Source organism: Ostrea edulis, chromosome 7 (genome assembly GCF_947568905.1).
Source record: "Ostrea edulis chromosome 7, xbOstEdul1.1, whole genome shotgun sequence".
Lineage (NCBI taxonomy): Eukaryota > Metazoa > Mollusca > Bivalvia > Ostreida > Ostreidae > Ostrea > Ostrea edulis.
Genome location: NC_079170.1, coordinates 73,214,054 through 73,241,694, shown reverse-complemented (window position 1 = coordinate 73,241,694; position 27,641 = coordinate 73,214,054). Strand labels below are relative to the sequence as shown.

General features: G+C 37.9%; 1 protein-coding gene across 4 annotated transcripts in view; it reads right to left on the bottom strand.

The window, feature by feature from the left end:
* The window catches only part of LOC125654600 (uncharacterized), a 51,476-nt gene that overhangs the window by 11,964 nt on the left and 11,871 nt on the right, over positions 1–27,641 (bottom strand). For 2 of the 4 annotated variants that reach the window (XM_048884590.2, XM_048884591.2), the window contains exons 2-6: positions 8,814–9,690; positions 4,496–4,677; positions 3,296–3,372; positions 647–766; positions 375–454 (exon numbers count right to left, since the gene is read on the bottom strand). In XM_048884590.2, coding sequence (XP_048740547.2) covers positions 375–454; positions 647–766; positions 3,296–3,372; positions 4,496–4,677; positions 8,814–9,690 — 1,336 coding nt within the window. Of the gene's footprint in view, positions 1–374; positions 455–646; positions 767–3,295; positions 3,373–4,495; positions 4,678–8,813; positions 9,691–15,523; positions 17,005–19,026; positions 23,148–27,641 lie in introns of those variants that run through there. The other 2 variants (XM_048884589.2, XM_056145315.1) reach the window with 2 other exon arrangements.

The window sequence follows — 27,641 nt, the reverse complement described above, 5'->3', positions numbered from 1 at the left end:
TGCACATTACTGTATCAAATAATTGCGTCTCAGAGTTCTCTATACACACACACCCATTCCTGATGAGTAATTAATTTTCTAAACATAGTACGGTGTATTGAACTACATAAAGAGATGTCCTTGGCGGAGATAGCACAGTTTATAATTTATTGCATGATGGAATTCAAGGTTTGAATCTATCAATTTTGGCAAAACTGCGAATTTTCTTTCTCTACCTTAGTCATTTAATATTGTCATGAAATTATAATGCTTAAAACTTTGATTACCCATTCGTATAAAAAAAAAATATGTACAGGTTTTGAGAAATGTGAATTGTACCAATCGCGCAAGAAATACGTCCAACATTTAAAAGTCTAAACCTATTTTCGACCTACCTGCGCGGTTCGCCTTCATCACACGAATTCGACGGGGAACCTTCTGGTGAGAGATTTGTCGGAGATACATCGCCAACATTCTGGGAAAACATGAATATACAGGAATGGAACCAAGACAAGACAATTCGCATCCCTAGTGATAAAGCATGCACACAGGTTAATATGGTGATATTCTATTCTTAAAACAATAATTGCGGTCATGAATTATCCAGTATCGTTGTACCCTACCCAGCAATCCATTTTTCCCAGGGAGCAGTCATTATATCTAATACCTTTGTATCCACGATCGCCGCCCTTCGACCTCTACGTGATAATGGCGGGGAGGGTTCATTATCACTCTCCTCGGAACAGCTCGCACTTGCTGAAGTATGCCGCATTCTCCCTCTGTGTGACTGAAAACACTCAAGTGTTACTTCCTCTACTCTAATATTCAATAGCTGAGTAAGTACTGTGACAAATGTTCATCCAATATTAATGCTCATGTTTTTATTTCAACAACGAAGCAGTATAAAAAAAAATAATGTACTCACAGTTATACACGTACACATATAAGTACCTACAGCACAGTATAACATTCTCCTATTCAAACAAAATGATCGTTGAGATCACGATCGCCTACACCATTTGTCTTAAAGAACTGAAGAAACTGAGGCTCAATTTATCAATTTACACTATATATATATATATATATATATATATAATTATCACTTTTTCAGAAATGAATCATGGACTATATGACAAGGTTTTCACTTATCGATTTTTGCAATAACGACTAATTCTCGTGTATTTAATTAATGAATGATACTTTAAAATATGAATACGCCAATCCATTACAATAGATTATAGTAAAAGTTAAAAGATCAGCAAAATCAAAAAATAAACAATATATATATATATATATATATATATATATATATAAATCATGGGTGTTAATTTTGGGGTTAATGTGCGATGCATATGTTCTTTTCGACATTCCACTTAAGAAAAATTGTGAAATATGAAATTTTGTCAAAAGTAGCAATTCACTCAGGCCTGTCCTCACTCATGAGGGCAGGTACAAAGACACTCTCGTCTTGCTCCGATTTCGCGTATCTGGTGTAAATTGCCCCCACACGTAAATTTGCATATTTACCGTGATGTGTAAATCGGCCATAACAGCTGAGAATTATGCACATCTAACTATTTTGCACCACTTATCATATGGTGATGAACTGAGAGGAAAAGAAAGGTCAATTTCAAAAACAAGGATGAAAATTCATTTACATTTTATACCTACATGTAGTATGAACTTTACAAAATTTCGATGTGCAAGCTTTAAGCTTATCAAAATCTTGTAAAGCTTCAGTTGATTGACCACCAAATATAACGAACCCCCCCCCCCCCCCCCAAACAAACAAAAAACCAAAGATTTAAACTTTTTTAAAAAGTTCGTAATAAATACAGGAATATACCATACTGCATAGTCACAATAGCCTTACAAATTGCACTTTTCAATTCAGCTACGTATGCATATAAGTTTTCAATACTTTGTACCATTTGAATACTCTGTTACCTTTACAAGGCATATTAACTTATGGAAGTTACACTGTAACTCCTGAGCTTTTGAGCACAACTATTCACTGCTTCAATACTGATCCCATTGGTGCAAACATATTACACATCTATTACTAAACCCTAATCCAGATGAAAAGTTTTTTGTGTCAATTCAAATTTTGAAAGGGTTTGGCAGGGACTATATTTTGTGGAGGAAGGATTGATTAATCAAACAGTTCAAAATCTGCTTTATTTGACAGTTTCTGTTTCATCCAATTTATTATATCTTCTATTTTTATACTCCTGTACGTGCATTTTAGTTTTAAAAGACTTGGAACTAGTTCAAGTATTGCAATTTATCAATTTGGTTGATATATTTTAACAGGACACATAAAAATTCAGTATTTTCGCCAATAATTAAAAAAATTGACCTCTAACCCCCACTGTTTAAAGTTTCATTCTAATTTCTTTAAAAAAAAACTTGAAAAAAAAAGTGACATTTTAGAAATTGACATTACTCCTAATATATCATTTTAAACACTCAAATTTGATATCATGATTTTTTTGTATGTAAGTGCAAAAAGGTCAATATTTATTTCCATTACTAAATGTAGTATTAAACTTTTTTATCTGTAATATTGTTACAAGACATGATTATATATCTATTTCATGCAATGATTGATTTGTGTTGCTTATGTTGTGTTGCCACCAACAGACAAATCAAGTTTAATCAACTAAATCTAAGTGCAAAAAGGCCATGTTTAGAACACTGTTGTTCAATAACAAGCTTTGTGATCCTAGGTTTTTTTAAATACCTCATTCTGTTCTTGTTTGCCCTATTTCTTACAGTAAGTATACATGCCTGTCAACCATGTACATATGTACATATTTTTTGTCTTTGAAAGTGTAATCTGACCAAAATGTTATTTTAAGAAACATTACGACACAGATTTCCTATCAGACATTTTTCTTTTGAATGAGAGGTTGCATGGTTACAGTGTTATGAGTTCAATCAAAATGTTATTTTATTTAGATCTACAGTTGCACATATCTTTAACCTTTAACTCCCTTGATCCGGGTTAGAATAGGTCCTCAGTGACCCTTGCTTGTCGTAAGAAGCGACTAAATGGGGCGGTCCTTTGGATGGCATCACAAAAACCGAGGTCCTATGTCACAGCAGGTGTGGCACAATAAAGATCCCTTGTTGCTCAAAGGCCATAAGCACCGAGCATAGGCCTACAGTTTGCAGCCCTTCACCGGCATTGAATAGTGACGTCTCCAGGAATTAAATATTAAATATTCTCAAGAGGGGTGTAAAACAATATTCAATCAATCAATCAATCAATCCCACCTAGGACCAAGAACAAATGTAGAATTTCGATACTAACTTTTCTGGGCACGGCGAGGAATTGTTGTCCTTTCTGTAAGTGTAACAGGGGACCACTGGTCAGGGAATCGCCTAGATCTATAATACAAAAAAATCATCTGTAAGTGTAACAGGGACCACTGGTCAGGGAATCGCCTAGATCTATAATACAAAAATATCATCTGTAAGTGTAACTGGTGACCACTGGTCAGGGAATCGCCTAGATCTACCGGTATAATATATCTTCACAAAGATTGTAACTTTCATATTGTATATATTTAAAAAGAAGAAAAAAAAGGAAGAAGCAAATCCTGAAAACCGTAGATCTATACCAACAAGGTCAACCACGAGATGCAATTAATTGCCCGACTTTCGCCTTAAATTCCAATATTTTCATTAATTTTCGTCAATCATACATATTTAGTTGAGTCAAGTAGTGTAGAATCTACATCGATTTAAAACGACTGTTTTCTATTTACAAAGGAATATGACTCCAAACTCGTTCTGTATGCCCATTTGCGCTGAAAGAGGGAGTACGAGTAAACTCACTATACAAAAAATATCTATAAATATAAAACCCCGAACATTAAGTGGCAAGAAATGAAATATACAGCATTAGGTATTTTTATCCGTTACAGTCAAAACATTTGACGTCGCATGCTAACCCAGCACGGTACCCACGCTGAAAATGTTCCCGCCCGTGCGGCGATAGATCAGTTTATTCCGCGCTGGCGTTAACATCCGCCCATCGCATTGTGACGTCAAATGTTTTGACTGTAACGGATGAAAATCACGAATGCAATATAGTTGAAGGTTTTAAACAAGAATTCCGCTTTCAGCAATAGTAAATTTAAATCTAAGCTGCATAAGCCACGATAGGTAGTGTATACTTACATCGTAAAAGAACGAACACCCGAGATTTGATCAAACAATTGAGATGCGTATCATGTGCATATATCTATAAATTCCAAATTCCATGTGTAAACATATATTACATGCAGCTAAATTTAAACTCCAGCGTGTCTATCCAAGTTACATTACAGCACTTCAGTTTAGATCTGCATTCACTCTCAGTACTGCACAACATCACGCATACTCGAAATCAATCAAAGGTAAACACGGAGTTATTACATGTACAAACAATTCAATCGCTTATGGAACACTATTTGCTAATCTGCAATGCATACATGTATTCAATTTCTTTAAAGTACCAGAATTTTACCCGAGTTATCATCCGATTCTGACGTCACGGCAAATCCTGGAATGTCATGGAATATGTCGGGTGACACACGAGGAGATGGTAGAATGTTGACAGAGCCGGTCTCAAAGTCCAGCATCCCGCCATACACCGCGCGCAACTCGGAATCCGTCTGCAAATTGTTTTCGCGCGAAATATCAACAGCACTGAAAAAAAAAAAAACCAATTCAATAATTTCAACTCGATAGTCATTCAACGTTACAGGTTTCGTCTCCATTTATATTCCAAATCCATTCTTAAAGTCAGATGATACACAAAAATCCAAAGAGAGAGAAAAATCTATATCATAGGGGTTTTCTCATGCAATGTAAATCAATCAGAACCTTTATCAAGAACAAGAGCAATCTCCTGTGGAACAAGACGAGTAACGACACGGGAGGATAGAATATAATGACGGTGTCGTATGGTTAAGACGCAGTTTATATTGTGATTTGTTAACATACTGACATTTTGCCGCTCCATAAACACATTTTATTCTCAATTTCAAACGAAAATGGAACAATTTCAATTTGTGTTTATTAGAAAACGAATCCAATACCCGAGAAAAAAGGTTGATCGTTACTACGGGACTCTTCTGTGTGTATACGCACACGAGTTGCGCATGAGGTGCAGTTTCTGGTTTATTTGAGAGATGACACGTGCACTTTATCAAAGTCTATCGAAAAATAATTACGGTTTGTGGTATCTTTCACGAAGGTTACAGGCGATACAAGCAGTCTAAATTACTTTTTACAGCGACATTATTACAGTTTTTCAAGGAAAATTATATATATACCCAAAGTCGCGGGGCAGGTTCGGATGTCAGTTGTAAAATCAAAGTACAGAGAGTACTCCTGGGAGTTGAACTTTTCAAACATTTAAAGAAAATAAATCAATTATATATCAAAGTAATTTCACTGTTGTTGTTTTTTATTTTAATTGGTATTGATTTCCCCCCAACAAATCTGCGCAGTCAACATTGGTTTAATAAATTTATAAACATTTATTTACTATACATTGCATATACGGGTACTCGGGCGTGTTTTGCAGTAACCTTCAACCCCTCTCTTCATGTATATACGTTTGAACAACTTTTTAACACAACAAATAAAATTAAATTGATGACACTATGTAAATTCATAAAAACTATTATTGAGAGAGTTAGCTCTCTTGGTTAGCTCATCATCAGATACTGTAATTCATGCTTGTATTTAGCTTTATTAGTGTAATGTATCTCCACACTGTACATTTTGTCAGTTTATGAAAATAAACTATAATTGTCATTGTCTAATCAGCGATGAACTCCTTCATATAGTCTCTGGCCTGCATGTTCGAATAATGATGGCCGTTCTTTAATGCTGATGAAGATTAAAGCCAAACTTTATTTTATTTATGAATACACAATAAACTGGGGAAATAAAATAACTGTTTCGTATGATTCTGTTTACATCTAAAGTGTAACAGGAAGGGAGAAAAGGCAACCGACCAGACCGGGATTCGAACCCGGGTCCCTGAATATCTAGTCAGGTGTTCTACCAAGTGAGATATCTGGCCACCGGCGATCGAACCCGATTGACCGCTCCATTTCTATCCTTAAATGTCTTCACACCTGAAGACATCAACCCAGGATCTCAATCCCCTGGCAGGCATTTTCACATGTCAGTTCCAAGGGCTGGTCACAGCACCAAATGTAACAGGAAGGGAGAAAATGCAACGGACCAGACCGGGATTCGAACCCGGGCCCCCTGGATCTCTAGTCAGGTGCTCTACCAACTGAGATATCTTGACACCGGCGATCGAACCCGACTGACCGCTACAAAAGAAACAAATCTTTTTGTATAGGAATTGAGCTTTGAATATGGGATTATACGTTATAGTGGACGCTTTCTATCATGTCTGTTATTATCAAAGAAAGCTGAAGGTGTGATATGGCTCACTCAAAAGTCCCCAGTAATATATTCATGCGCTGACATAAGAAAAGGAAGTACGTTTAACTTTCAAACAGTAGCGCTCCTTGGTGGCAGCCTTATGCTCAGGTAAAGTAGCTTAAACGTAAGCACTACTTCACTCCAGGTCAGAAGAGTTGAATGGATTATGATCTACTCAAAGACAAGAATCAACAAGTGCCCAACATTCACCAGATGTGAAACCCGATTAGCTATCGTCCAGTCAATAGTCCAGAGTGTCTTGAACTGACCATTTGACTGGCGACACGCGGTTGAGTAGATCTTATTTAATATATCGTTGATGAACAGCGCAGATTAAGATTCCATTTATAAGTTAACCTGACATGGTTCTTGTAGATCAAATTTCACTTCAAAATATTTGGTTAGGTTGCTATTTTCATATACAACTGTCACCAAATTTTGCTTCAATAAACAAATTTATGTCCATTCATGTAGAAAGAACAACAGTGGTGTTGAAAGACAATATACTCCAACCATCACTTTATTTTGTCACATGTTTTTTTTTTACATGGGTTTATAGAAGTACATGTTAATTGTAAATTGAAAGTAGTTACTTTCTACTTTCCTTTTCAAGTACTGTCCCTAGTCATGCCCTCTTTTGATGCGAAAAGGTTTTAAAGATTGCTTTTGTCTTTAGGAAAATGCTCGATATCCTATGAATCCGAGCATCCTTTGGGTGCGTTCAGTAGGTCCAGCTAACTAACAGAAGGATGCTGTACGGTTCATGAAATGAAGACAAATTTATTCATGTATCGCATATAATGAGTGGCATTTTGCAGAGGGTTGAGAACCGGGTTAGAACATTTTAGAAGAAATCAAGGTACATATATTTAAAGGCCTAGACGGAATCTTGCCATGTTTGAGGAGACTGAATCATAAAACAAATTCATACTTACTTATCAAAATTTCCATCATCTATACGATGGTTTTTAACAGCATATCTAGTATTATAATCTCGTACCCCATTTTATTTTGGACTGTTTGAAAACTATAACTATCGTGTATACTATGTTTGCGCAGTATACAGCTTTTTTTTTTTTTTTTTGTACGAGATGTTTCATGACCCTGGGACTAAAGTCTCCTTTTCTGAACTACATGTCATAATTTTACGGGGGAAAATACCGAAATGTGTTCCAGGAAGAAAAAAGACACAATACAATGTACATAAAATCAAAATAAAATGGAGGAATGAACCACATATGCTTATGCAATACACATCTCAGCGCAAATTGCGTGTACTAATCAAGTCACTGCCGGATAACATCCGGAAATTTTAATCATCAGTAATCATTTAAAAATTAAATATCACTAATGGAATAAGGATGTTAAAGTTTTCACACAAAGAAGAACATTTTAAAGATAAAAATCTAGGCTTTCATAAAATCGGACTATAAGATGCCGTGAAGACGCTCTTTAAACAATATGACCTGCAAACTTAGTCATATCCACAAGTGGCTTTTTATCACAATGGGGGTCATTTAGAAACCGTATATCTGTAGGATAAAGATGGGCAAAACTCTATTATTTCAAACCTTAACGAAAATGAAAGACATATCAATGAAAAACAAAATCAAAATCTAGCAATCAACAAATTATAAAAAAAAAACAAAACAAAAAACACCAAATTTTTGTCTTCTGAATTTCATATCAAACTATTTATCCATCTAATGGAAAGAGAAAAACGGAAAGAGCTCAGCGAAGGTGTGACATTGTATAGCTTATATCGCTGGGTGGCGCATTAACGATGGGTACTCGACTTATTTTGAAAATCGAGGTGTCTTAAATTTTACATTAACCTACGATAACATCAAGTTGACGGAGTACTGGAGCTTGAAATGTTTAACTAACAACATACTTTTGGAAGATTTTTGCTACGAAAATATAGTATATGTTATGTATTTGTACTTCCATTAAAACATGCCATGTGCTGATTTTATATATTGCGTCACATCTTGGAAGATGAATCGATTTGTTTGAATTTGTGCGTTTGAACAGCAATTAGATGCATAATTAAATGAATTGATGAAGTGCATGCAAATTTCATTTACTTCAGTGGAGAAAACCCCCACAATATTGTGAAAACAATTAACTTTCATAAGTTCAATGCATCTGAATTTGGCTAAAAAAAAATTCAAAATCCTAAAAACAAAACCCAATTAGATCTATATGGATAAAATTAACTATTCAAAAAATCAGCTGTAGATGACAAAACAATAATTACACGAAATGTATAATCCCCCCCCCCCCCCCAGATTTCTTAAAAATAACGAAAAGAGTAAGTTATCAGGCACCACCTATATAAGGTGCATGAAATATAACATTCATCCGAGACTTACCTGTTCAAGGTTTTGTAAAATCTTTTCTCAAATTTCGGAGGTCTCATTACTGTCGAGGTATCCATCCGCGCTGGAGCAGAATCAATAGTGCCTGTATCTGTCAACAGTCCTCTATCACGTAGTCCGTTAAATGAATGCGGTCTGTAGCCGCGAATCTGACTTTGTTCTCGTGACACTGTGTCATTCAAACTTTTGGATCTCGCCACACTTTTGTCATTTTTTGCAGCGTCCAAGGAATTCACATGATCGCAAATTTCATCGGCTTCTGTACTTTCCACTGGGTTCATTAGAAGACGAGGCCAAGAGTTCGGGGACCGTCGGAGATCTGGCAAATCTGAGGTATTTGGAATTGAATTTAAATTTTTATCAGAATTCGTTGATGTTAGTCCGGAATAAAAGTCCCCTCTATTTATAACGTCAGTCTTGGCAGACAGCCGTCTTCGAAACTCGTGAAAGTTCTCGGTAGCACAGTCTCTCGGGTTGATTAGTGAACTCGATGACCTCGAGGTCATAAGGCGGGGTTTCACACGTGGACTAGTGTCTGTCACATTGACCTGAAGTTGACCAATGGCAAGGTCAAGATTACATTGTTCGTGCGTATCGGTAACCAAACTCTCATCGGGATTAGAAACCCGTGTAAACTGAGGGGAGCCCCACTCCGTTCGGGTTTGCCCCACACTCGTGTTCGGAACACCTTCGCAATTTTCCGGATTTCCTTTCCATTCTCGTTGCGCATTATGGGACCAACTGTTGCTAAGAAATTTTTTATTTGACCTTGACCTTCGAGGAGGAACTGGAGGCGGTTTGTCTTGGTCTGTCGTCTGTTCGTTCTTGACATCTGTTTCTCTCTTTCCACACTCCCTCTGTTCATCTCTCTCTGTAAATAAATGCTTTATCACAGTCTCCTTCATATAATCAGATAGTTTGTACGGAGAACGTTCGTTTATCTCCGTTGAGTACTCTTAATAAGTGCAGTCAATCATTCTCAGTATTCAATGGTTCTGCATTTCCTTTAACAGCTGCTGAGACAATTTGATTCCAAGGCACTTAAGTTGTACAAATCAAATTAGTTAGACTAAATTAATAACTTAAGTTTTTTCTACTAAAAAGCATCTGGCAAAAATATTTCTCCGTATCTTTTTTTCCTCATTATTACATGTATTTTTTATTTATTTTATTTTTGTTTGACGAATTTCGATTTTATATCGAGAAGAATAAGTGTGCATGGATTGGAGTTATGTGAATATGAACTATAATATGTGACAGCCAACAAGAGCTAATTTCGTTTTGTTTGAAACCACGATCTCCAAAACAAGAGGCCCATAGGACACATCGCTCACCTGAATCACCTTGGCTCTGCCATTGTTCAGCTATTGTGATTTTTAAAAGAATTTTTTAAAATAAATTTTTATTCCCATGAAAATTTTGATTCCCTATTGTGGTTCCAAAGGATCACGACATAATTAAAAATGCATTCACATACCACGGAAATGCCTTAACACCAATATGACTAATATGATATTGCTGTTCTGGATAAGACCAATGACACAAGGTCATAGATCATGATATGATACGAAATTTAAGACCTTGCCATAGGAAATTCATAAACAAAATATGAAAGCTCTATCTTAAATAATTGAGGAAATATTGAATACAATGTAGATCAGAATTTTATTAAAAGTAAGTCAAACTTCCAGATCACACAGCATTGCAACACATGAAAGGTCTGTCCGTAAAGAATGTACTCACAAAATATAAAAGTCCTGGCATATACAGTCCAAGAGATATTTCTAACGAGGTTCCCTATATATCAGTATATAACACTTTGATCCCCTATTGTGGCCCCACCTTACCTACGGGGATATGACTTGCAAAAATTTGGATCAACTCTATCAGAAAGCTTTCATGTTAATTTCTACTTTTCTGTCCCTGTGAGTTTTGAAAAGAAGATCCCAATATACTCGTATGTAAAAATTTGATCCCCTATTGTAGCCCCACCCTATCCTTGGGGACCATGCTTTTTGCAAACTTGAATTTGTATCAGGAAGCTTTCATGTAAACTAGTGGTTCTAGAAATTTTATAGATTTTCCCTATATATTCCTATGTAAAACTCTGATTACCTACTGTGGCTCCATCTTACACCTGGAGGCTATTATTTTTAGCAAACTGGAATAGACAGCGAGCTGCCATGTAAATTTAAACTTCCCTGGCATAGTGGTTTTTGAGAAGAATATTTTCCCTATACATTTATATGTAAATCTTTGATCCCTTATGGTGGCCCCACCCTACACCCAGGGGCCATGGTTTTAATAAACTTGACTCTGCACTATGTCAGGAAGCCTTCATGAAAATCTAAACTTTTCTAACCCAGTAGTTCTTGAGAGGAAGATTTTTAGATTTGTCCTTATTTATTCCCATGTACAACTTTGATCCCTTATTGTGGCCCCATCCTACGCTTGGAGGCCATGATTTTATCAAACTTGAATCTGCACTATGACAGAAAGCTTTCATTTAAATGTAAACTTTTCTGGCCCAATGTTCTTAACAAGATTTTCCCTATATATTCCCATGTATAATGTTGATCCTCATTGTGACCTCACCCTACCCCCGGGGCTTGATTTTGACACACTTTAATCTGCACTATATCAGAAAGGTGGCATATGAATTTTAACTTTCCTGGCCAAGTGGTACGTGAGAAGATTTTTAAAGAGTATCCTTATATATTTATACGTGTCTGTAAAACTTTCATCCCTTATTGTGGCCCCACCCTATCCTCGGTGGCCGTGATATTAACAAACCTAAATCTGCACTATGTCAGGAAGCTGTCATGTGAATGTGAAGTTTCCTGACCCAGTGGTTCTTGAGAAGATGATTTTGAAATGATCCCCACTCAATTATTGGATTTTCGTGATTATTTCCCCTTTGAAGGGAACATGGCTCTTCATATGAACAAACTCGAATTCCTTTTTACCATGAATGATTTATACCGAGTTTGGTTGAATTTATCCCAGTGGTTCTGGAGGAAAAGGTGAAAATGTGAAAAGTTTACGGACAGACGGACGGACAGGTGACGGACAAAAGGTAATCAGAATAGCTCACTTGAGCTTTTAACTCAGTTGAGCTAATGAAAAGCGAATTTTCCGTTAGAATGTACAAGATGGGATATAGTTTGTGAAAATAGCAATTATAAAACATGTCTACGCGTGTGAATATTAATACTTAATATAGGATAAAGTTAATACAAACCTACATTTACGTAAAACTTCGATATGGAAAGATTAGAAAATGAAAAGAAATGCTTTATGCGTTTGATTAAAGGTTCGTCTCCGGCATGTACATGCATTTTTAATTATGCTTTTCAATCTGAAATAGGAAATTGTTATGTAATTTGTTATGCAATCATTTTCAACTTCAAATTGAAAACGTCTAGAGACACCAAAATCAAGCTTTGCATGAAAATGAAATCCGACCTCACACGCTAGCTCCCATGGTATAACAATGTTGTCAATCAAATTAATTCTAAAACGATGGCATCAGGGCGGGCAAAACAAAATATCATCAATAATCTAAGTGGAAATCGAAAACGTATAAATCGATCATTCTAAAAAAAAACAAACCCACTTCTATTCAGAATCAGGTCAAACTGACATGATTTGTATGCTGTGTAGACGTGCATGTTGGATTACACAAACTTTGACGTACTACATGTACGTAGAGATCGTAAACCAAAACGTCATGATAAACAGTATTTCGGATGAAACCGTAAAAACCGAGGCCTTGTATCACAATAGGTGTGGCACAATTAAAACCCCTCCCTGCTCAAGGGCCGTAAGCGCCGAACATAGGCCTAGATTTTGCAGCCCTTCACCGGCAACGAGACGTCTCCATATGAGTGAACAATTCTGGAGAGGGACGTTAAACACTTCACATACCACAGAAATGCCACCAGCAACCGAAACTTCATCGAAAAAATTGTAGTTTCAAACTGCATGGAAAGCACTTGTAAAGGCCGAAATGAATTTTGGTTTTCTTGAATTTTTTAATAAAAATGGCGCTTTTGTAAAACGCTCTAAACGGCTTACATTTCGATTTCCCGATCTATGGTTTATATCAAAATGAAATTAACACACAGAAGCATTTTAGGTGCAAACCTTTTCCTACTAAACTTCATTTCACCAAAGGTTCAATTGCATTAGGAAACATAATGGATCTGAAATTGAATTCTGCCTGTCTACTAGGACTGCACAGAAGAAGATCGCCTACCCTTATGCGGTAACAGCTCCCAGCGAATTTTCCCTAATGTAACCGATACACGTCTAGCAAACCGAGTGCTCTTAAAATTCCTTGGCAACGAAGATTCACTATTTCTACGATGCATAGTTTCAGTTTGCATGATGGAAAATCAGTCCCAATTTCAGGTGGACAGAAGGTCGTATAAAAAACCCTTAGATAAACACTTCTGGATGTTTAAATAAAAATATTCGAAGATTTCTTGACAAAAACCCCTTAATAAGGGAATTAAAGTAAGTTGTTTTCTTACTTTTAAATGTATGGTCTTCCCATGCGGGTCTATGTGTTTGAAATTTTCGAGTAGTTCATTTCATGCACACAATGGAAGGGGGAAATATTGGTATTAGTATATCGAAAATGAAAACAAACCTTTGAATGACCGCATTAGTCCCAACACAAGGAATGTTCGGTCGAGAACAGATCCCACAAATGGTGACCGTAAAGGCGATGCAGTATGTTTTAATGGATAATTTTGCTTTAGGAGACAGAAAATTGAGCGCACACTGTTTATTCAGCTGGGATGGGATTTCTATTGAAGATATTTGTTTATATTGCAATTTTTAGTCCTTTAGGTGGAGACTATTTTCTTTAATACACGTGTAATCCGGGCATATTTCAGTTTTATGAATGTAATTTTATACTTCTCAAACGACATCTAGCTGTGTTTGCAGTTACAATATAAAAACGTTCAATATGCTGTATATTTCATCAAATAATTATTTTGCTCATCACAATGTACTATACATTGGAAGGTGGGTGGGGTGGGGTGTATTTTGTTGTAAGAAATGAATACATCAATCATCATTACTTATAAATCAGTAAATGAATAATCATGAATTCTCATACAGATCCGGCAGAACTCCAGCAGATCGTCTGCTGAAACAAATCCTAAATCGTCTGATATATATATATAACAATTACACCTGATAGGTTTACTCGATCTTGAATTCGTCAAGACAAATATTTATTCTTGAAGATTACAATACACAATTAGAAGATTTGTGGCGGAGTATTCAATGAGGTGTATACGCGCGCCACAAGGCTCTTAGCAGACGTTAAATGTTTTCATTTCGGCGACGAAAATGGAGAGAAATTTCTGTTGAGGAATTGAAATGTTAAAATCTTTAAATTTACCATGAGAAATAGATCAGATATTCAGTTCCTTTACATTTCTGTTGACCTATTAGCACTAAACGATACAAATACACCTGTTTATAAAATTATCCATTAGGTCTATTTTAGTTTTTAAATGACTATTGAATGTTAGTTAAGCATTGTTGACATATGCCTTGTAAGAGGTGAACGAGTACGTCATATTAACATTCACTCTACGTTACAGCTGTCGTACAGATTTAACCGAAATGTCACGGGTTCGATCCCTAGCGACCGCACCAAACCTTAGACGTGACTTTACCAATGCCGTGTGAGTTGAAGTCACGTGTCCTTTGGGTGAATTTTTAGCTATATCTCACAATGTCGTGGATACTGATTTCACACTGCAGGCGGGGATTTAGAAAAAAGAAATCTGGAGAAATTTCGTTAGATTTTTTTTCATATTATGAATTTTGAATTCAAAATACATGTAGTTATAAAAATTAATACATTTTCTAGAAATTCTATAATATTCTCATATTTTTTTCTGCTTTGAACAGAATTCAATTTGTCTTACGATGTCGTTATTTCACATTGAAGACAGGGATTTATAAAAGCAAGAAAAAAAATAATAAATGAAATAAAAATAAAAAATAAATGAAATAAATAAAAAAAAAAATTTTTTAAATTAAAAATGTGCTATTCTAAATTTCGTTTTGTAAATATGTTCATTTGTAAATTTCGAATTTGTAAATAAAGTGTAACATAATTCTGACAATTATAAATTTTGACAAAACTTTGCATTCAAAATTTACAAAGTGACAACGCGTGACTAAGTGTATATTTCTCTACAATGATTTTTCTATACAGCACACAATATTACACGGGTTTAATTAGTACGGTGTTATTTTCTAAGGACTACATTAAATTGGTATAACCCATTTCTGATCACCTTCAACACTCAATGATTTAAGAATTATCTTCATTTTCGTATAAATTGGCAATATCAATTTGGGAATATCAATTCTTTATGAGCCCTAGCTCTAGAACAAAATTCAATATCGTCATTGAAAGCCAGAAAAAACACAAAATATCAATTCTATATTGAAATAAAAATCATCGCAGTCTAAATATTCTTCGTGCCATTTTTACCTAATCTGAAGGTTTTGCAAAACAGACATGGAATCGTACAGAAATTCAATGCAATTTATGTAATAAGTGCACGTAATTTCAAAATTAGCTTCGGACTTGATTTATTTATTTTATTATGTCAAAAACATTTTGAAATAAGATTGTTATACATTCATACACAATAGACTAATCTTACTTCTGAGATTATTCCATTTCAAATGCAACCACTTTTGTGCATTGATGAATTTTTCCTTTTCCAAGTCGACCCCTAAATCCTGTCCACCGCTCATCATCGCGTAATTAACTTTTCCAGGGTTTATTATACATCATTTGTACTCCTCATTTTGTCCTTAACTACCCCGAGAGGGGGGCCACTTGACACATTAAACAGCTTTTTAAAATACATGACAATATTGATCATTGTTCCGTCAACACACTGTCTGAACACTAAACAAAGAATTCGAACAGTCTCCGGTCTTTAGGCTAATCTTCTTTAATTCCAAAATACGGGGGCCATTCTGTTGAATTTTTAACGGATTCTCAGTACTTATCTCATAAAGAGCCCAGACTAGTGGGTTTTTTAAATATCAAAATATGGGTATTGTATTTTTACAGCTTCTGGGCCTTTGAAAAGTAAACGTCTTTTGACACGTGATCTCCCGGAAATTATCCAATCGAGTAAGATGCGAAGCGAAATATCCTAGATTGCTCAAAGTTGCAGAGATACACTTGGAAAGTTTGTGAATGTATTGGGGGTGTTTTTTGCGTGGACCAGATCCTGAGAGGGTGCATCCTTTTCATAGACTTAAATGAAATTGGTAGATATAGTAAATCAGATGAGTCTAAAACAATTTCTGCATCACTCTACTGAAGTTCAGGACGAAAGGAAATTTGAAATTCTTAATAATTGATTATTGTATTAGATATGCGTTGTCAAAGTGCATAAGCAAAGAAAAATGTGGCTTGGCTCAGCAAGATTAATTAACTACTTCTCGATAAATATGTATATTTTCTGTCAAAGTCTCTGATACGATAGGAGACGCTGCATTCCATGGTTTACACGTGCCCGTGATGTAATGCAGGTGTAGACATTTATCGGTTTCACCGCGTTATTGGGGGCGCGAGCAATGAATACTTGGCAGTCATTTATCTTGTACACTTTACTTCACTCTTTCGGTATCTAATAACAATGGCGCATTCTAAGGCATGATTCTGAACATGAGGAAATTCGGGCAGGGGCGCCCCTCCCCCTCTACAGAGAGAAAGATAGAGAGGCAGACCTCTTCTAATCCGGATCCCCACGGGGCACCTGTTTATTAGATGTAGACCATTACGTGTACATTACAATGTGCTATATGGAACTGGGCATAAGGTTAAATTTAAAATATTGTATTGTTTATTACTAAGAACCATACAGTTCATAGGTTTAACGTTTTTACATTGAATAAATAAACATAAATATAAACAAAAGTTGTATATATACATAAAGTTAATATAATTCAGGATACGTAAATGGACACATTCGTTCAATGTAGATAGTTGATGTCTATAAATATAGTCTGTAACAGGCTCTCGACTTCTTAATTATTTATAATAAAAAAAATTGTCTTCTTTTGAACAAATACAGGAAGACATTTTATTTTTATTATAGATATTTAAAATGTTGAGACCCTGTGTAAAATTTCTAAGGAAATCCCTATATAATAGTGGTGGATCCAGGATTTGTCAAAATGGAAGGGGGCAGTAAGCTGGGGGTCTGGGGGTTGAAGTTCTTTTATGGATTATTCTAGCTATACTAAGTATACATGATAAATTCAATAAACAACAACAAATAATTGATTTATTTTTATGCACTTCTTTGTATGATTATTATTCTTTTTTCGTTTTTGGTCACAAAGAAGCCCCCCCCCCCCCCCCCCCCCCCCAACGATCGCCTATACATCCGGCACTGCATGATATAAAATATGCAGCATCATGAATATTTTTGCAGGTTTTCATTGCTTTCACAGCTTTCTATTGACGCATCGTTTTTCTTTCCGACGAAATTTAAAACCGTGTACAGAAGTCTTCAACGTTTAACGTTTTTCAGGATTTATTATTCATTCAGATATCTGTCATACAGTGTCACCACCAAAGCTCCGTCCTGGACCCGCTGGGGCCTCGCCGGCCCCCAGACCCCTCTAAATCTAACAGTGTCCTTTCATGCAAACTCATGGATCGACGCCTGCCGATGCATAACCTCAGCGCTACCCAGGCTTATATCCTGTTCCAATAATATACGAAATGCCTATACAGCCTAAATATATCGTCAAATAGGAATTTCGATGCAAATTCAGAGAGGGGAATTCCTTTTAGTGAACCTCCCCTTTCAACTTATTCTATGCGGGGGGCAGCAAGCCATCATTGGTGAGCAAAACGTACCATATTATACCACAACCCCACCCTAAAAACATTTCTTTCTCCACCAATTTATATCTCGATCCAACCATTTACATAATGCCTTTAGCTTGACTAGAGAGATAAGAAATAATTTTGCAAACAATCCACATGACAAAGGCTTAATTTGACTTCTAAAAATTGTGAATATCCCTGTGAAATCTTGGATTTTATTCCAGATTTCGTGCACTGCGTAATTCCCGAATAGGACGTAAATCAACAGAGATCATTATTGTGTGACCAAGCCGTGATGATAATTTCGACATATTTTCCCGCTTCACGCGGGAATCCGGGTTAGAATAGGTCCTCAGTACCCCTTGTTTGTCGTAAGAGGCGGCTAAATGGGCGGTCCTTCGGATGAGACTGCAAAAACCGAGGTCCCGTGTCACAGCAGATGTGGCACGATAAAGATCCCTCCCTGCTCAAATACCATAAGCGCCGAACATAGCTAGGCCTAAATTTTGCAGCCTTTCACCTGTAATGGTGACGTCTCCATATGAGAGAAAGATTCTCAAGAGGGATGTTAAACAATATACATGTACAATCAATCAATCAATATTTTCTCGCCATTTCGTCAGAAATATTAACATTTTTATCTTGATTTTCAAATCATTGAGCACATTGGAGAACTTGTCTTTTGAGATTTACACGTAGAAATAGATGTACCAGAACACGTGGTGTGAATGACTTCGAATGCGCTAAATATTTACAGAAAGGAATTTCAAAATTCGTACACATATGCGCTTCTTTTTATCAAAAGATTAATGTCGTCAAATCTTACGATCACCAGTATTATTTTATTAAAATAAATATTTAAAAAAAAAAAAACTGCATAAACTCTTCCCCAGAATGAGGTAAACGTTGCCTCAAACCTGAAGTTATTTAAGGGACCAGAATTAGGCCCATATCCTAAATAGATCTTTTAAACCAGCAGTCAGAAAAAAAGCGAGCCAATTCGAAATGTTCCGCAGTCCTCCACTTTGTCTTTGAGTGTGGAACGTGAGCTCCTGAAACGTCTCTAAAGAGTCCTTCGTCAGAACGAGACCGCAATAACCCACAGACTTCTGGACGGACGGAACGTTGTCCGCATTTTTGCGAAATGGCAACAATGAAATAATGTATTTTACTGAAAACAATTTTCAACTGGCAGTGAATATCTGACCAACTAACAATTGAGAAATTATCAATTAGTATGACGCAAAGAATGAACGGATCTCTCTCTCTCTCTCTCTCTCTCTCTCTCTCTCTCTCTCTCATTCATACCTTCCTCTAAAGCTGATTCAGATATTGTCCTGACTCGAGGATAAAACAGCCTCCCGTATAACCTTCGGACGGAATCGCCGTTCAGACCGTCGTCTTGTGATCCACGCCTGTTTATCATTGGATCCGCCTCATCTCTCTCATCCCAAGATTTTGCCCTCCTTCGTAAACACGGAGCGCTATTCTGTTTTCGCAAATATCGCAACCTCGTTAAATCCATCTAGATTTTCAATTAAAAACATTTTTGTTGGAGTTCACTATCAGAAGTTAATTAGTGTCACAGAAACGTTGACAACCTCTACCGTCCTAGGGCCGCAAATCAAAGAGGAAAGGGCTCTTATTTTTTAATCCTTGTGTGAAAGATTTCATCTGAATTCACTGGTCCAAAAATTCATCCAGTCCCGTGAGAAGCATTTGTCAAGCTTCAAGCATCATTTCATAATGTCTCACCGATGTCATAAAATATTAATTCTCAAATTGCTCCCCGTTCGACTGCCACAAACGTCGATTATATCATACAATTTGTATTTGCATGTGGCGGATCTAATCTCATTACGCACCCCAGTGCAATAAAAATTAGACCCTCAATTTATGTTCCCACACGTTAGTCGCCATCCAATGTTCTCAAATTTGTTCAAGTCCACATAAAAAATGGCAGCATCGCTCTATTTGTGTGCAAAATAATAATATCAGGAAAAGTGCTTCCATGATTTGCGGGACGAATTAACACGACAATAGTCCATTGATCGCGGAGAAAGAAGAAAATTGGATTGATGCCGCCGTCTGGATAAAATGCAATCTAGCAGACCGATTCTATTGTCGCTGAAAATGAGAGGTGTACGTCTACATGTAATATTTGACTTTTGCTGGGCAGGACTGAACCCGTATAAAGCCTCTGTAATTAGGAAAAGTCACACACAAAAACACTAACAGGCCAGGGATTATCGTCTTGATTGTTTCTGAATTTCCAATCAAATCTGTGCCTCTAGCTGAGATTCCTTAATATTTTTAAATAAACAACTTTAAGTGTATTTGTTTGCTTAAGAAATCTGGTATTTGAGTTGTCGACGCTCCAATGCACAATTTGTATACTCACGAAGTTTCTTTTTAAGAAGAGAGTAAATATCGGCCGTCTATGCTAAGGACTGGACATCTTTTCCAGTGCGATAATTAGCCTAATTAAAACCGCCAAATTCGTCCTCTTCACACCTATCTGCCGATATTGAAGACACAGAGAAGTACACAAAATATTTCCAGATATAGCCCTATACACATCACCAAACTATCCCGCGATTTAAAGATTTAAACACACACAAGGCAGTTTATCAAGTCATTGTCTATACCAGACGGCGCTAAAAGGGTTTTAACAAAGATGAAAAATAAAAGTTTCTTGTCCTCACGTTCAGTGGTGACGCAGCATAAACCGACCTATCTGAACTGTATTCAAACACTGATAACATTCCCCCGTGTTGGAGCCGTGTACAGAGAGAATGGGGTGGCTATAAATTGCTTAATTTTCCATAAAAAGATTCGTCGACTTGATCAACAAGACTCGATTATCAAGAAGGTAATCATTGCATTTTGTTTTTGATATCAACACGATATCGATATTTTTCAGCCAGTTGGAAAACGTAAATATTTTGTAAACAAATAATGGCCTTTCATATCATACATTATCAACAATATTGTGTTTCTATGATATCTTTATTAAATTTCTTTTCCAGTTAATTTGATATCTAGAATGCACCGAGGCTTCTTGGTTTTGAACGAAACCGAAAAAATCAAGCAAGATCGATTTTAGAACATACATGTACCTCCGTCGTCCGTTTCCAAGGTGACCAGTGAGTAAATATTTAATTGAAACTAAACATACTGGGCATAGTTTGGTTAGCCCCACCATTCCTACATGTAGAAATTTAGTATATTTTGCGGATTGACATTGTATAAACGTTCTTTTTAACTTTCATCTATCTCATCTTCAAAAGAAAACCCTACCATCCACACGTCAATAGTCAACAAATCTGGAGCTTAAAAAGGTCTTAAAAGTATACAATATCCTAAAGCCAAATGGAGGTTCTTGACCACAAGTGTAAAGTACAGAAAGTACATGTAAATGAAATGTGTGTAATCTTCCCTGATAGGATTGATACAAGCATGGCCCCGTGTTCCTATGGATCCGCCTACAAGGTTGTTTGGTTCTTTTCCGAGTGATGTTCATGAGATAGTCTTGCTTTATACTTTTTCAAAGTACTAATTCATCATCACGTACAATGAGAGGCGGACAGGGGTCATTATCAATATCTAATGAAAATGAAAAATCCGTTGACTTCTACCTAGATTGCTAAAGTAATATAGTATTTGAGACACAAACAGCTAAGCTAATGCTCTCGGAAGCTTTTTGAGAAATATTGATATGTAAAACGCGATGCTACTCTTTTGTGAAGCATCACATATTGAGAAGAATCCGAGTTTCTCTCGGGATTACTTTATATTCAATTTGTTTAAACTGCCGGGCATAGAAAGAGTTGATATACGATTTTTGCCGGGGAAATGGAAATTCGCTTATTAATTATTGAGTTTTAGCCTGCAACATTGAGACACTCTATACTGAGTGATAATGCTTATATCATCGACTCCTAACATGTCAAAACAAAATGCGCATGCCAAACCTAACGTGAAAGTGAAACTAACGTAAGGTCCGCTGCCCGGTTTAGAAGCACAATTTAACGTCAACAGGTTTATTTCTCTTAAACACTGTATGGTATCTACTTTCTGTTTTAAAGAAATTAAATTTAAAGACACCACTAATACAAGGACTACCGAATTCACACCAAAAAAAATCCCACACTTTTATGATTACGTAACTTCCGCTACGTAAGCACAGAATCTTGACACTGAGGATGCGTAAAGCAAGGCCCATAAGTATCTTACTCAAGCAGCGAGGGATGCGAGAGGTACACGAGATCACACTAGAATGTGTACAATTCATTTACCAAAACAATTCTTCATTACTAGTTCTCATGGAATTTGATTACTAGAGTTATCAATCATGTCATGACCGTTTGAGCTGTCCGCTGCGGCGCAAGCACACACACACAAAATATCCATTACCAATCCATTACCCCCGGTATACACATATATTACGTAAAGAGCATTATGTCATAATGAGAAAAAAGTATTTCATTATACTCTTCAGTAAAGAGGCGGTTTTTGCTGCTTCTTTAAAGTGGGTTTTTTTTTTAAAACTTATCCGACACGCTAGGGAAATAAGCACAAAATATGCACTATATACATGTAGCGATATATACATAACTAACAAACCTACCCATCCCAATCTTACAGAAAGCGGACTCAAAGAAAACCCTATGTTCAAATAAACGTACATGATATATATATATATATATATATATATATATATATATATATATATATATATATATATCCGCTGCACACTCAGAACTGCTAGTAAACATATACTAGTATATTAATCGATATATTTGAATGTACGCGTTTACGTGTGACATACAATGATCTGTGACGTCATTTATGTTTGTAAGTGAGACGGTAAATGTTTTCATATTTCCAGTTTCAATAGAACCCTGCCTTCCACCATGCAGGCCGCTATCCCATTGCAATGATGCCACTGTGTCCATGATTCCGACATTGGGAGGTCGTGAGTTCGAGTCCCGCCCGTTCATCAGTTTAATGATTGCTCCTTCGTCAAACGCTCGGCATATAGAAGTGAGAATCATGGGTCTTTCGGATATGACATTAAAAACAGTGGTTTCGTGTCGCGGCAGGTTTTGACACATTCAGTTCTACATGTACGGCCGTAAGCGCGAAGCACAGGTTTGAATTTGTGTTACTTCATCTACAATTGGCGACGTCTCAATATGAGTGAACAATTCTCAACGGGATGTTAAACAAACAACTGATGGTGGGACTATGGTGACGATGATTCCGACGATGGAAATATCTTACATTGATGATCGATGACGATGATTCTGACACGAAAAGCCGCTCATAAAATAGTGAATGAAATTCATAATATTGTGGAAATAAACACGATAAAATCTTTCTAAATACAAATATTTGTAACCCGGAAGAAGAAAAAAAAAACCGCGCAAAAAACCAATGCATCTCCTTCCCATTCTGCGAAACATTGAAGAAACCCGAGCCCGAAGTCAGTAGAGGGAGCAAAGGTTGTTTGTAAATTTTTATACATCCCATTAATTGGAGAATTTTTCACTCGTGTAAAGACGTCAGCTACAGGTGAAGTGCCTCACATTTTGAACTATGCTTGCATCGCACTTACAGATCTACAATGTTTAATACCCACCGTGACACAGGACTCCCTTCTCAAGGTCATATCCGAACGACCCATGACCTTCACTTCTAATGCTGGGCGATTGGCGAAGGAACAGTCACTGCCTATGTTACACGCCTTAGGTTTGACGCCGTATGGATCAAGAATCGAACCCGGGACTGCCGGTTGTGAAACGAACGACCTAACCACTAGACAACTCCGACAGCCGCGGCCTCACCACTCGACAACTCTGACTGCCGCGGCCTCAACACTAGACAACACCAACTGCCGCGCCCTCACCACTAGACAACTCTGACAACCGCGGCCTAACCACTCGACAACTCCGACCGCCGCGGCCTCATCACTCGACAACTACGACCGCCGCGGCCTCACCACTAGACAACTCTGACCGCCGCGGCCTTACCACTCGACAACTCCGACCGCCGCGGCCTCACCACTCGACAACTCCGACCGCCGCGGCCTCACCACTCGACAACTCCGACCGCCGCGGCCTCACCACTCGACAACTCCGACCGCCGCGGCCTCACCACTCGACAACTCCGACCGCCGCGGCCTCACCACTCGACAACTCCGACCGCCGCGGCCTCACCACTCGACAACTCCGACAGCCGCGGCCTCAGCACTAGACAACTCCGACCGCCGCGGCCTCACCACTAGACAACTCCGACCGCCGCGGCCTCACCACTAGACAACTCCGACCGCCGCGGCCTCACCACTCGACAACTCCGACCGCCGCGGCCTCACCACTCGACAACTCCGACCGCCGCGGCCACACCACTCGACAACTCCGACAGCCGCGGCCTCACCACTCGACAACTCCGACCGCCGCGGCCACACCACTAGACAACTCCGACCGCCGCGGCCTCACCACTCGACAACTCCGACCGCCGCGGCCTCACCACTCGACAACTCCGACCGCCGCGGCCTCACCACTCGACAACTCCGACAGCCGCGGCCTCACCACTCGACAACTCCGACCGCCGCGGCCACACCACTAGACAACTCCGACCGCCGCGGCCTCACCACTCGACAACTCCGACCGCCGCGGCCTCACCACTCGACAACTCCGACCGCCGCGGCCTCACCACTCGACAACTCCGACCGCCGCGGCCTCACCACTAGACAACTCCGACCGCCGCGGCCTCACCACTCGACAACTCCGACAGCCGCGGCCTCAGCACTAGACAACTCCGACCGCCGCGGCCTCACCACTAGACAACTCCGACCGCCGCGGCCTCACCACTAGACAACTCCGACCGCCGCGGCCTCACCACTCGACAACTCCGACCGCCGCGGCCTCACCACTCGACAACTCCGACCGCCGCGGCCACACCACTCGACAACTCCGACAGCCGCGGCCTCACCACTCGACAACTCCGACCGCCGCGGCCACACCACTAGACAACTCCGACCGCCGCGGCCTCACTACTAGACAACTCCGACCGCTGCAGAGAGACGTTTAATTATTGACTTTCATTATAGAATGCACAAAACACTATTTTGTCAAGAAAATATTTGATTTGATTTGCAAGTATTTGACATATCTATGTAGGTTTAGACCTTGTAATTCTGTATTAGCTGTTGAGGGTACGGAGATGATATATGGCATCAAGAGAAAATAAAATTTCTAAATCATATCTGAAAAATGAAATTGGTAATGAATTCCATTACTTATTTAATTCTAATGATTCATTTATTTTACAATTTAGAGTATTTCTATAACCATTATGTAACACTACAAACTACGTTGATAAAACTACTAACATTGTACAAACAATGTGACTTAATTAACACAAATTGATTGGTTTTAGCCCCAACATGTATGTACATTTTAAAGCCATTATAAGAGACATTGACGGAAATCATTGTCTTTCGAGCTTAAGTTTTTATTTCACGCGTTTTAAATATATGTACTAAACGTATTGTATATTTTTTCTCTACATTGTATTTTACGTCAGTTTCTGAGAATGACGCCTTGATTGATTGGGAAAATCAGAGAGGTTTCAGGTGTGAATGTGAAAGATCTAGGGTAAGGAGATTTTGCAGATCTGTCAATGACAAAGAGACACGTGACCACATGCTGGGAGAACACCGTATACCTGTTAAATAAATGTAGACAAGTACAAAGAGTTAAATAAAGGCAGCAAGTTCTTCAGTCTCTGCTAAAGAAATTTAAAAAGAAGAAACAGTTGAAGGAAAATACGGAGTGTTAACATAACAATTAGGATGAGGAATAAGACGGCCACATCAAAGGAAGGCTATAATACACAAACAAGTGCAGGAACTTTCAGATTACCTTGCAGGTAGAAATTGTGATTAGATCATTATATTTTGGGGTTCTAGAGTAGAGAAAAGAACAAACTGTATCAGTGTTGAATTATAAGAAAGATAATTAAATAAGATCACAAGCACTCATATATTATAGATCACACGAATGTCGATGGAGAATGAATATGCTTGGAGAACAACGGTGTCCGGTGTCTTTGAACAGCTGTGGAAGACCTATCATGGACTAATTATTAAGTCCATAAAACTGAGTTCAGGACTGTGATCAGATAATTATGTGGGTTTATTTTTTTTTTTTTTTATCAAATGAAGCCCTGGTGTAATAAGGTCAAGTAAATAACATGTTGATGAAACACCGAGTTCTGATGGCAGAGGTTAGGGAAATGAAATGTTTATATACATAATATATAGTTCTGACATCAAATGCATTTTTACATCTGTGATTAATATTTCGGTGTTGCTGTTCCGGTACGCTTTAAGTTTAAGAAACCATTCTAAAGTAATCCAAAATACGACAACCAGAAAATTGCTACATCTAGTTTTATCCCTCCGATTCACCGAATTCAAAGGTATTTATCATTTCGTGTTGCGTAATATGGAGTCTCAGAGTGATGAACAATATTTAATGAGTATTTCAAGGGTAGATTGTATACTAATATTTAAGAAGTGATCAGCTAAAATACGAACGCAGAAGAATTTAAGTACAATACGAATGTTTACTTGTAGCCCCCATGCCTGCGCACGTTCCCTGTCCGTACTTTCAATTTGAAAACTATAGTAAATCCACGGCGCTGTTAGAGCTCCTCGGTGTGTGGTGCTTAAGGTTCCCTTTTTTAACTCCTCGGTGTGTAGTACATAAGGTTCCTTTTGGAACTCCTCGGCGTGTAGTTCTCGAGGTTCCTTTTGGAACCCCATGATGTGTAGTGTATAAGGTTCCTTTTGGAACTCCTCGGCATGTTATACATAAGGTTCCTTTTGGAACTCATCGGCGTGTAATACATAAATTCCTTTTGGAACTCCTCGGCGTGTAATACATATCATGGTTCCTTTTGGAACTCCTCGGCGTGTAATACATAGGTTCCTTTTGGAACTCCTCGGCGTGTAATACATAGGTTCCTTTTGGAACTCCTCGGCGTGTAATACATAGGTTCCTTTTGGAACTCCTCGGCGTGTAATACATAGGTTCCTTTTGGAACTCCTCGGCGTGTAATACACAGGTTCCTTTTGGAACTCCTCGGCGTGTAATACACAGGGTTCCCTTACAGTGTGCTGACCTACATGTACATGGTGAGTCAGCAGTTCTAGGATTTCAAATATGAAATTTATAGATTGTCGTGAGTGGAACATTTCAAGATGAAATTGAACTCATCTTCAATAACTGATGTGTAGATGAGAGTTGATGTAGAGAGGGAACACCTTGTGCATCTACAAGCGATGACGTGTTTCTGATGACAATTAAATGGGCGATACATGTACACCAGTGTAACTAAAGTCAGCAGTGACATATCAGGAGCTGGCGTTCATCAGAGTGCAGGTACACATGTACATTGTATACTGCAAAATGTTTACAGCCGATGTTAGGGTCTACATTTATAAATCTTGCAAATGGAAATATTTTAAAACCGTTCTGCTTCGAAGTTTCGGCTTCAATCTTATGGACGAATTAAAACCAAGACTGATATATAAATAATACATAGCTTTAAAGAGGTACAGATGTAAAATAGCATAATGATAGACTTGATTGTCAATGCCTTGATATACATGTATCTGCTAAATCCTATATGTTCTTTCTTTAATAATCTGATTTATTGATTGTATCTTGTTTAACGTCCCTCTGGAGAATTTTATCACTCATATGGAGACGTTGCCAATTCCGGTGAAGGACTGCCAAATTTAGGCACATGCTCGACGCTTATGGTCATTGAGCAGGGATGGATCTTTAACGTGTCACACTTGCTGTGACACGGAACCTCGGTATTTGCGGTCTCATCTGAAGGACCGCCCC